The sequence below is a fragment of the Pyrgilauda ruficollis genome, unplaced genomic scaffold, assembly GCF_017590135.1.
Source record: "Pyrgilauda ruficollis isolate IOZ18807 unplaced genomic scaffold, ASM1759013v1 scaffold21, whole genome shotgun sequence".
NCBI lineage: Eukaryota > Metazoa > Chordata > Aves > Passeriformes > Passeridae > Pyrgilauda > Pyrgilauda ruficollis.
Window position 1 is genome coordinate 3,632,350 of NW_024520318.1, and position 12,331 is coordinate 3,644,680.

The 12,331-nt window shown below is 43.6% G+C and overlaps 1 protein-coding gene across 6 annotated transcripts in view; it reads right to left on the reverse strand.

The window, feature by feature from the left end:
- Positions 1-12,331, reverse strand: part of MECOM (MDS1 and EVI1 complex locus) — a 324,276-nt gene that overhangs the window by 178,153 nt on the left and 133,792 nt on the right. For all 6 annotated transcript variants that reach the window (XM_041467817.1, XM_041467821.1, XM_041467818.1 and 3 more), the window contains exon 2: positions 936-1,285. In XM_041467817.1, coding sequence (XP_041323751.1) covers positions 936-1,285 — 350 coding nt within the window. The remainder of the gene's footprint in view (positions 1-935; positions 1,286-12,331) is intronic.

Genomic DNA, 12,331 nt, shown 5'->3' on the forward strand with positions numbered 1-12,331 from the left:
GGCTCCCCTTATCAGAAACCAAAGGAAACGTACAGATGGAAAGCAGAGATTGTGCTCTGTTCCTACAGCACATTGTTGAAACGATGAATAAAACCATGCAGGAACATTTGTTACATCATAACACAACAGCAGCACCACTTGATGTCTGAATCCCTGACCTGACCATGGACCAGGAGATCAGCCAGATCCTCAGGGATATCACAGTGAGGAAAATGCTGTCCCTGAAGGCAGGGAAAGCAAGATCCAACACCTGTACTCACAAAAGAGTCCATGAGCTCCTTCAGGGAAAGGATTTCCCAAAGCATCAGCAGAAGTAACACGAACCACACCATTCCCATATGTGCTGGGTATGGCACTAGCATCCAAACCTACTTCACCAAATGAGTGGCAGAATTCCCATTAAGTAAAACGGAAGCAGGATCAACTCCCCAGCTTTTGAAGCCCCCTAGCAGCACAAAGTTGTTCAATAGCAAGTTTAGCCATACATCACTAAATTTAAGGGCTATTTTAATAATTGTTGACAGAAGGTGGCAATTCACAACCCTGAAAACAGCACCCAGTTTCATTTCAAACCTGTAATGCAGTGATTTTGCAAATTCCTCACCCAGAGACATAATGCAGAACTATCCAAGACCTGATTAAAAACGGTATAGAAATGTTCCAACAGCATTTTTTCCTCACTTTCCTCAAAAGGATCGTCACCTGCCAATATCCACCCAGATTTCAAGCATGAAGAACAATATTAATTTCTGACTCTTTTCTTTTTCAATTTACACTCATCTCCATCCAGAAAACCCCAAAAGGCCACGAAGCAGTTTGTGTACATAAATATGGTTTGGCTGCTGCAGAATAAGATTCAAATTCTGCAAATATTTCTGTGTTTATAAATAGACACACAAGAACTCAACAGACCAAAAGAATGTACAACGTCTTACCTCCCAGCCATAACTAGGATCTTTCAGGTGTGGCCGCTGCTCTCCTACAAAAGGGCCAAATTTTTCCCCTGCTTCAATCTTCCTTTTGGTCCATATCCCTAATCCTGCTCCAGGAATGTTGGATTCTCTCAGCTCAAACTCTGAAGGAATGGGAATGTCATCAGGAATGTATATTGGAGCCTTGTAAGGAGAGCTCTCCTTGGGTGTGAAAGCTTCACTGGAGGTCGCTGGAGAAGACGGCTCTTGGATGCTGATGGATGTTGGACACTGGACATTTGCAGCCTCTCCATCAGCTTCTGGCATTTCCCCCAAGGGAAGTTCTGGAAAGCTCTCATACAAACATTCATCACCTGGAAAAGAAAGACAAACGGTAGGATTTGAAACACCCTAACAGGTTTTGCACATGAAACCCTTTCAGCCTGCACACGGAGTGGAAGGGACAGTTTGGGAGATGCCACCAACCACTAATCCTGCAGCAGAGCCTCACCCTGGATGGAGCTGAGCCTTTTCTCTAGTGTAGGCCTAGGAGTAACACAGTGTTTCTGAATATTCCTGACATCAAAAGTGGTTTGCATCACGGAGCACAGGCGAGGGAATTGCACACAGATGTACAGGCACACCCCATTGTCCAGTCGGGTCTGGATACAGCGCTGCACCCCGCACATGCTTTGAAATTACAATTGAAAGCCAGCATTACATGTTACAACTGAAATCTAAGAGAAGTGAAAAGCAGGAAAGCTTCACTGGTCTTGCAGAGAGACAGACTGAACCTAAAGTAGCCAAAATTAAGTTTGATGGCCTCCAATTAGTCTTCGGAGAAAGGATCCAGCCTACCACACAACTCTTGGCAAGAGCTTCAGCTGATGTAAATCAGTGTCTTACCATTGACCTCCAAGAAATGCAATGGTCTAAAATAAGTTCAGGATCCAAACAGCACCTTATAGAGAACATGAACCTTCTCCTCTTACAGTTGCAAAAAAAACTGGGGCAGATCCAAAACACATTAAAAAAAAAAAAAAAACCTTCATCCCTGGGGCTTAGCCAGCAAACAAAACCAAAAAAAAAAAAAAAGAAAAAAAAAGAAAAATTCACTATTTTTGACAGCCTAAAATGTAAGACTGATTATAAATTCCTTTTAGTCAGAAACTCAGAGTTACTTCAGCAGGGGCTTTAGCTGTACCAGTAATACAGTGCTTAACTCAACTCTACATGTAAAGGGGTCAAAACAACAAAACTAGCCAAAAAAGCTTTCTTTACTGTTTATATTAATTTAACATATTCATGTTCTTGGGGTTTTATACACACCAGAACTCATTCCACTTAATTCAAACCTAAATAGGAGGTGAGAATACTGTTCTCCAAGGACTGAAACTAAGAGATCAGGTATTTAAAACCTGAGCTTGAGAATATTTGCATAACATGGTTGGCCCAGAAATGAAAGCGTTACACTGGGCTTGGCTTTCAGAATGACTCTGTTTCAGTGAAGAAACAGGAAACTTTAAAATGTTCTTTCAATTTCTTGCTCATTTAAGAAACTATCCATGGTAGATTAACACCGTATGCCTTTTCCACTGCAAACTGGTCATAGCCCATTGTCTCTCACATCTTTGTTACATATTATCTCACGGTTTTATATCTGTACTTTCATGCTTCTGGTACTGCCTAAGACAAACACTGGGACATAACAAATCATTGGAATAGATTGCTCCCATCACAGGACTGGCAAACTGGATTCTTCATCTGTGAGCAATTTATTCACAGCCATGAACTGTTTTTCTTTCTTTTATGTGGCACTGGCTATGACCTCATACATGTCACAGGAAAGTTCAGCTACCCGTCCCCTCGGCCTCCGGTTTGGCAGACTCTGCCTGCACTTTAACAATTGAACCCAATATTGATCAGTTGGTCGCTTTCCTAATACCTGGCATTCTGAGAAGTAGAAAATCTTGACTGACTCCACCATTTAGCTGAGAAGGACACAGAGAGGGATTTGCCATTGCTTGTGGTTCAGAAATCCTACCTGTCAGAGCTGACTTTGGTAATGATGCTCAAGGGCTCGTGAAAGCACTGGTGCAGAGAGCTTGCTCTCATGAGCCCATGCCATACCTTCCTACCACTTACCTGGGACTCCAAAGGACAGGAAAGAGGGCATGGAAAGGATAGAGACACAGCTCTACCTGGATGCCACCCCTCACTTTGCCCTGCACTGAGACAACCCCTCCAGCAGCCACCTCTGTACACCATGGCACTGCTGCTACCCCCAGACACACCCGTGCTCCAGCATCGTGGGACAGGTGACAGAGGTCCACTCACACCTCCTGAGCATCCCCCAAAACTTGCACGTGCTCCTTGACTCTGCAGGCTGGCGGCAGTGCTGCACCCAGCCTGGGCAGGCGTGCTCCCTTTCAGATGTCCTCCCCCAACTGTTTAGATTGTAGTCCTGCCTAAAAGACTTCAGCTGTTTTTGAAGCAGGGGTAAAAAAAAGAAAGCCTAACCCATGTATACACATGGGGTGCAGGAAGAGAAATCACACAAGGAAAGTGATCTGGATGATGATAAGCACATGGCTCACTTGAAGGGGGGTGCTGGGGTAAAAACTTCAGGCATCTAAATCCTACTGATTTTCCATGACAGCTGGGTGCCTGACACTCAAGCTCCTTAAAAAGCCCATCTCACACAGTCACTGCTGTTGTCCCTGTCCTGCCTAGTATCCCGTAAAAGCAAGGCACTCTGTGTCCCACAGTCAACTCTCCTTCACAAAATAAGAGTATCTCAGCCAAATAATTGAAGTCACAGCAAGCAGTGACCTGCTCTGTGCCTGTCCCAAAGGGCCACCTTCCTCAGCTCCACTTGCCAGCAGTGCCTGCCCACAAGCCAGCACAAGCTGAGGCTTAAACATTCAGCAAGCACAGCTTTACAGATGTTTCATCTTCCCCAGGGACAGTCCAGTTTAATTTCTCTCTCGCAGACTCAAAGGCCTCAGTTATACTTATCTCAGTCATTCTGGCTACACTCGTTTTTTAGCCATATAGGGTCAAACCTGCAGCTGATAAATTGGCCTCTGAAAGCCTGGCAGGGAGACAAGTCCGTTTGCTGGGTCTATTGTGCCTCCTTTGATTTCCAGCAGCCACACCCGATGTCGTCGTTAAACACGGGCTTTCAGCTTGAAAGCTCTGGAAAATATAATACTTCTCTATGCCCCAAAGCTCTAAGTGTGGGTAAAATGGATTACTGAAATGGTCCTTTGCCTGAAACAGCAATGTATTCTAGCAAAAAAAATATATATTTTTAAGCCTCAGAATAGACACAGAGTCGAATCATGACTGAGCAAGAGATGCGAAGACCATTAAGATGTATTTGTGACATTAATGATAGAAGCAGGTCTATTAAAATCAGTGTACATGAATCGAGGTTCTGGTCTTAGTTTTCAAAGGATGCATCACTATTTTTCTTAATTTACACCCACACGGATCAGAGGGACTCCCAGCAAAACCATAGGATATTGACTGATAGAAAACCTTCGTAAGGTTAGAATTAGACACAGGGACTGTGCTGATAAGCATCATTTTCACAGTGAACTGAAAATTGTTCACACAGATAGCACTCCAGTTTTGAAATTCAAGATGGCTTCTTTAAACCTCCATAATTATCCCCACTATAAATGGGATGAAATAAAAAAATGAGGCCCCTCATAAGGGAACAGATGAGATTAGGTTATGTGGAAGCTTAGATATTAGTCTCCATGAAATTCTTCACCACTATTTTACAACAAAAACATGAGCAAGCTTCAAAGGAAACCCAGGAGTAAAGGTTAATTGCTACTAAAAGGCCAGGGTGGACACCTGCATTTGCACTTTTGTCACAACCTTGCCCACCAGCAGGAAAGAGCCCACGTGGCTGGGGATGTGCCTGATGAGGAGGGAGAGCGACGTGCCAAAGCTGCTGCTGCAGCTCCAGGACCTGGGGTCGTTCCAAGACTGAGAGGCCTTCTGAGCATGGCTGGGAGGAGGAGAGGACTTCCTTCCACTAGGATGCTTCTTAGTTCAGCCCAGTTTTCCTCTCCAAGAGCAATTAGGTAAGAGGCCCTGATGATGGAGGCAGAGGTTCAGCACAGCCCAGTGCTGCTGTCAGAGGCCTCATGCTCAGCAGGGCTGTGCCTGCTGCAGCTGAAATGCCACACCATGGCCCCTCACAGTGAGCAGACATGCTGGCCTGGTGCACTTATCTGTGTTTCAGAGCAGCCTTAAGCTCAAAGTTCTCACAAAGCCTTCCAGGGATCAAGTCGACACCCAGATCTCCATGGCCAAAGCCAGGTGTAGCAAACAGACATATTCATAGGGAATTCTGTTCTTCCTTTCCTTGGGTTATTTGTGCCTAAGGAGATACAGTCCCAAAGTGACTACTGACTGATAAACACTCTAGCACATAAATGCAGTTCTCTGCACTTGGATTCATACACATGGCCACCAGTGATTTAATCATAAACTGGATTGCTCTGGAGGAAAGAGGCAGGCTGAAAGCAAAGGCATCTAGACAACCTAATTCAGAATGCCATCACCTTCTGAGCAGGATAAAGCAAGAGCTGAGATAAATGTCAGAATGGCTCTTTGCAATGAGAAAAACAACACAGGTTCATGCCTGCAGCTTCTCAAAGGTGAGATGACCTCTAGTCCCAAAGATTAGTCACCATGAGGACACAACGCTGTTTGATGGCAGAATTCCAGCACATGTCAGGAACTTTGAGCTTCCCTAGCTGTGTAGGCCATGCCTTGTACAAGCCTTCAGCAAGGATGCATTAATGAAGGGTTTTGGATGGTAGCATGAGATGAATTAATCCCTTCTCCCACAGGAGGTGAGGGTGGACCTGAGTGTACCACAAACACCTGAATCAGATCCTTGAAAGAGACCAGTGAGCTTTTATATTTGTTTGACCTAGTATCACCATTCAGTGCAGAGGAAATCAGCCTGGAGTATTTGCAGGGATATCTGAAAAGGAGACAGGCATTTCCTGTTGCATACAAATGGACACCTTTATCTGAATTTGTTTGAACAAGTATTAACGAAAAAAAAAAACCCTGTTACAGGCAGAGACTGATTGATTACAAAATATATTCACATCAGTCTAGAACACAGGAGGGCAAGAAAAGCAGAAAATTAAGAGAAAAACGCCCATTAGCTTCAGAAGGAGTTCCTAGTCAGTGGTGAACAAAATGGGAGCCATCTGACTGTCCACAGGAGGTAGGCACAGCTCAGAGGGGGCCAGAGGAGAAGAAGGATCCTTAGCTTTAGAAACATTTAGAGATTGGGTTACTATCTCCAGGCACAGGAAGGACTCCAGCCAAGGGCTACATTACTCTACTTGAACACTTTATCAGTCAACGTACCTGAAACTGGTTTGTGCCACTCCCCTTTCACAGAACTGTTCTGTGGAGCTGGACCTATTGATGGTTATTTATTATTATTTGTATTGTAACACAGTCTGGTACCCCCAGGCAGGACCCCATTGTGAAAAGCATTGGGCAGACCTAATCAAGTGAGATTAGATTCTAACCAGACTAGAGCTAGTAACTCCCAGTTAGGTGGAAATCATAAAGCATGGGAGAGAAACAGGCTTTTACAAATGGCAAATTCCATTGTACAACAAAAGAGATTACAAGCACGTTTAGAGACAAACACAGCACTTGAAGCTGTTCTGAATCATTACTTCAATTACCAAGGAAAAATACTTTCACAACCATTAGCCTTCAAACACATGGGGATTTTGCATATTTGTATTACTTGACCCTAACAGAAGCATGAGAAAACCAAAGCTGTCCAAAACTCACTCAAAAGGTCCAACCCCAAAAACCACGCTCATGCAATGAGAGCAAGGGGGACCAAAAAACTATATTTTTTCAAAGCACCCGTGTGGTGGCCCCAAAGGCCAGATTCTGATTTCTCTTACACAACTGCTAAATCTAAAATAATTACTTTAGACTTCCACCAAGGAATAAAAGAGATCGGCGTCTGTCCTGGAGTTAACCAAAATTACTCAAATTTCTTCAGATTGACACTAATGTAACAAAATGAGAGGGAAATGTGGTGCCCAGATTTCGGCCTTCCCTTCATGCTTGTGACACTGCTGATCACAGAGGGCATTCTCCCAGCAAAGCTTCCACACCTCAGCCTTGAGCCACAGCGAGCAAACCCTTCTGCGTGCTGGCAGAAGAGGGAGTTGTAGGAAAAGCTGCTCGGACAAAGGCAGGAAAAAAGGCAGGAGAAAAAGGCAGCCTGAGCACAGCTTTGGGGCTGAAGTACATAAATCACCAGCTCCTCATGCTGCTGCACTGTGGGCAGCAGTATCTGCATGAAATGCAAAGGGAGCTCAGCCAGAGTCACCTCTGGAGCACCCCATGCCAAGGACACCAGGTGGCTTCAGTCTGTGCCTCGTGGCAAGGTGCACATCAGTAAGAACAGAGCAGATAATTCCCATTAAAAATGCTCCTTGTGTGGGAAGCAGCTTTTGGTTCTCAAATCATAGAGTCTGCAGAAAACAGCCCTGAAATAAGAGGCTCATACTGGCAGCAGAAGGGAGTTCCTGATGAGCACCAAGCACTCGGGAGGAATCTGCCCACAGGCAAGTGAGAAAAGGAGCAGAGGCACGCTCCAGAGCATCAGATCTTTAAGAGAGGATAATTTCAGCATTGCCAAGTGTTGGTACTAGACCAGCAGAGTTATAATACAGTAACTGTGCAGGGACCTGCCTGTGGTCTCTGGCAATTCTCACCATCAGCCCCTACAATAACTAGTAGCATTTGGTGCTCTGCCTAGTGTCATTCATGTCTAATTGAGCAACACAGTCAAAAGCATCTGATGGGGACCAGACGTTGGCTTTTAATTAGGGTCCAGCACTGAGAGACTTTGGGTCAAATTCTACTTTCATTTGCACAGGAGCTGCTCTCCTTGACGTGGGGGGGAAGTTGCACCTGCATAACTGAAAAGTAAAATTTGGCTGTTTGTGTTCCTGTGCACTTTTCCATATAAATTACTGTACTACATGCCGCAACAAAGGTTTATAAATGTTGGCTGGCACGCAGTGAATTTATTTACAAGTTAAGTCTAATTTTTATTTATAGTTCCAGTACAATCATCTCTGGTAGAAATATTTATGTTATCTGTACTTCTGGTCTGTTAGAGCCTACTGCAATCATAAACACGGCTGAAAAATTATTCGCAGTTAGCAGGGTTTAAACTACCCATTATATCACTAGCTAGTGCCAATAAACTTTGGTGCTGGTTGATAAAGTTTCCTCAATGGAATAAATATATATTTGACTTTCAAAACCTTTCCTGGGTTACACAGTGTGGGGGGTAAGAGAAGAGGGAAATGCCAGCTGTACGATTTGATATACTGAGAGCGGGATCTGCAGCTAGCAAGGAGTCTGGAGAGATCCACAGGGGCTGGGAGGCAGCCTAAAGCGTGCTGAAACTCTAACTAATAGCTTAAATTTGTATCTTGGTAAGATATTTCAATTGAGGGGAGCTGCAGCAGCTAACACTCACTAATGCCCTTCATGACTCACTATATGGAGTAGACCCAAGGGGAGAAAAAAAAAAATCTGTCTTGAAATTTTTAGCCCTGAGTACTGGTCACTGCTAAGGGAGGAAAAATGGATTAGGGGAACCAGCTTTTGTTCATTGTTTGATTGCCATAATGGTAAACATGACATATATTCTCACACTGACATGGCACAAGAAGCCAACTAGCTCAGGACAAAACTAAGGACAAGAAGGTTAAACGTGAATTAGTGAGACCAGCCACTTAGACACGGAAAATACTGATTAGGAACAAAATGTAACTAAATCTGTATCAGCTGGGGTAAAACTTAGAAAAGGTAATGCACTTTCACAGTCCCTGCCACAGTGAAAAACTATTGCTGTAAAAGAACATTTTTAAATCAAAACAATTACTTAAATCTACAGTATTATAATCAACACAAATGAAACTTTATCTCAATGTAATAAATCAGTGTAACTGAACTTCTTTTTACTCATTAGTAGACCTTTACTGTTTTAAACTGAGATGTGTCACAAAGTAGCACTGGAAATCACATGCCTCTTTCCAACAAAAAGCAGTAATAAAAGATGACTATTCTACCAAATTATAATGAAGACAGATAACAGAGTGAATTATAAAACAAAGGTTATAGATAGAGACTGAGCCTTGTAGAGGTAATGACTTTTAATTGGATTGAGTTTATCATATTTTCAGAGGTACAGCACAACCAGAAGAAAGGATTAGAATTATTTCCACATTTCATTATTTGGCATAATGAGAAAACAGAGGGAGGTCCACATCCCTGATGTGTTTGGTAAGCCACAGGAGATGTTGAACATGTCAGTATCTGGTAGAGTTCGGTCCTGAGACACAAATGCATTTGCTCCTTTATAATGCGGCAAAGTGTAATCACTTGAAAAAAAAAATAAAAAAGGAATGGGGGAAAAAAAGCCAGGTCATGAAGTTTTGTTTCAAAAGCACATTATGAATAAAAAGGAATTTAACCCCTTCCTGCCAACAGGCACTTCAGCACTAGCCTGCACCACCCACCCATCCACTTTGAGGAGCTCAGCAATTCCCCACTGTTTGGTAAGCCACAGGAGATGTTGAACATGTCAGTATCTGGTAGAGTTCGGTCCTGAGACACAAATGCATTTGCTCCTTTATAATGCGGCAAAGTGTAATCACTTGAAAAAAAAAATAAAAAAGGAATGGGGGAAAAAAAGCCAGGTCATGAAGTTTTGTTTCAAAAGCACATTATGAATAAAAAGGAATTTAACCCCTTCCTGCCAACAGGCACTTCAGCACTAGCTTGCAAACACCCACCCATCTGCTTTGAGGAGCTGAGCAATTCCCCACTCTAAGAACCAAGAGCTTAGAAAGAATGAAACAGTGGCAGGTCAGTGACCACATCATCTCTCTCACACCACCAGGGCAAAAACACCCAGGGGAAGACACTGGGGAGGGGCCCTGCACTGCCTGAATCCCAAAGAGACTGCACTCCACCTGGGAAGAGTAGGGAACAGAGACCAGTGGGAGAAGGCAGCTCAGAATCTCCTCAGTTGGAAGGGATCATCCTGCAAGGAACATCAAGTCCAATCCCTGGCCTCACAGGGCATTCCCAAAATGCTGGGGATAAAAGAGTAAGATCTGAGAGATTATCAGAGCAGGATGTAGCTGCTCCTGAGCTACGCCCAAGTATTCCAGGAAGAGATGGAATTTTGGGGAGCTGCTTTTGGAAAAGTGAGCTGCTGTAGAGCAGAGTTTCGCACCAGCAGCCAGACAGCTTTTTAATTATGCAATTACAGTGAAAGAGCATTAATTATACTCGAGTGACACTGTGATACACTGTAGTTAAGTCCTTGAAGCACTAAGAGAAGTACTCATAACAAATACACTAATCAGGAAAAGTATCGGGTAATTAATCCTACAATACTGTCCACTTCAAAACCTCAAGGTCTGGCAAGACTGGCTTCCAGCATTTGTTTCCGAGGAGATACAAGGCCACAATTTTTCCTGCAAGCGACTCCTCAGCAGAAGGTCACCCAGTAACATGCAGGATGTACTTAGCTGATTGGAAAATCATGAATCTCGAGAGCAACTTTACTTCGTGTCAGGTGTATTCTGCAGCTTTCTGGGGCATCAGTATATGTTTATACTCACTATGTTTTTACTTTTTACAAAAAAAACCATTCGGTACAGTTTTATTTCATCACATGTGCATACACATTTATTCCTGTATGACAGAGCTGTTTTGGGTGGGATTACTGTAAAACTTGAATGAAATTTTTTCCCATTTGTCTCCATGAAACCCAGGGTCTTGGCTGGCACACTCTGACAAGTTCTTCTCATTGATATTCCACAATTTTTTCTGACATAATTCTACCTGTGCCAGCCACATATTCTAAATAAACACTAATTAACTTTTAATCTCAACAAAATATTCATGGTTGATAAAATATATTTGTGTTTCCTGCCCCATGTCAGAAGGCTGATCTGTCCCAAAGAACAGGATTTATCTTAATGGCAGTGGGACTTTTATCTGAGTTTACCAGAATGTGCATCTCAGTGGTGATGCAGATAAGGTTTGCCCATGGAACTGACACCATTTACTGCAGGCATCCAAGCACAACTGGGAAAAAGCTACTTGCTGCCTTACAGCAAGCCCCAAACTCCATGGTAGGATGACTTTAAACGAGGATGGAGGTAAAAGGAAACTACACCCATTAAGTACAGCTAAATTCTCAGTTACCTTTCTGAGATAGTTTATTTTTCTAGCAAGCGTGGCATACACGAGTGCAAGGACCTACAAGAATCTGTAGCAATTATTTTTCTTGGCCTTTGTATAAGAGGACAAGGGGAAACACTAGGGTTTTGCAGCCAAGACGTCTACACAAAGATAAAATGGGGGCCCAGCTCCTTCATTATCACAGGCTTCATGTGCTTCAGCTCAGCTTGAGATGCTGCACTCAGTGCCAGTGGCCACAGCTCCCTCCCTGTGCCCTGTCTGCATCCTCTGCTGCTGGGACATGCTTGCAAAACAGAAGTTAGCTTTCCCCTGAAAATCCTTCATTTCCTCTCCACTCTTCCCCCCTCATTTCTTTCCCTTCCTTTCCTTTTCTCAGAGATGTTTCATTTTCTTTCCCATGTTATTAACAAAAAATCATTAAAAAGGAAAACATTCAGAGAAGTTAAAGGAAAAAAATTCCAAGCCCCAAATACTAGAGGTCTGAGTTTTGCTGAGCAATCAAGAGACTTGTTTTTTAAAGGAAAAGTGTTTGCAGAAATCTGGCAAACGTAGGATGTTGTCACCTCTTTCTTATAAAATTGTTCCTCGTGTAATTTGGAAACTCCTCCATGGGTGTTTGTCTGGCTGCACTTTTACCTAACACGTCTCTGAAAGGTGAGTTTTCTGTGGTTCAGTGCTTGGAGGTTTTTAACACTACCTAAGAGCTTTCCACTCTTGCCTCTCTCCCGTGCTGGTGGTCCACAGCCGATGCTGGGAGGTGCCTGTTCTCTCTTTAGCACGTTTTCCACCTCAGCCAAAAGCCCTTTGCTACTCCCTTCACTTGGACACAGGGCAACACCTCACTCTGCTCATCCCTTTCCTCTTTTCTTTGGGGGAAAATGACCACAATGGATTACATCCATCTGCATTGCTGACCTCACAGGGGAAACTTCTTCTGGAGCTCTCACGGACCAAGGGACTGCCCATGGCTCATGTTTGGAGAGCTCCATGCCAGCCAAAGCTCCACAGACACAGAAACCACTGGGGAGTTTTTGGCCAGCAAAGCCCAGAGTTTTCCAAGCCCAGCTAGTCAGGAAAAGATCAAGAAGATATTTCAGCACATGCAGGAC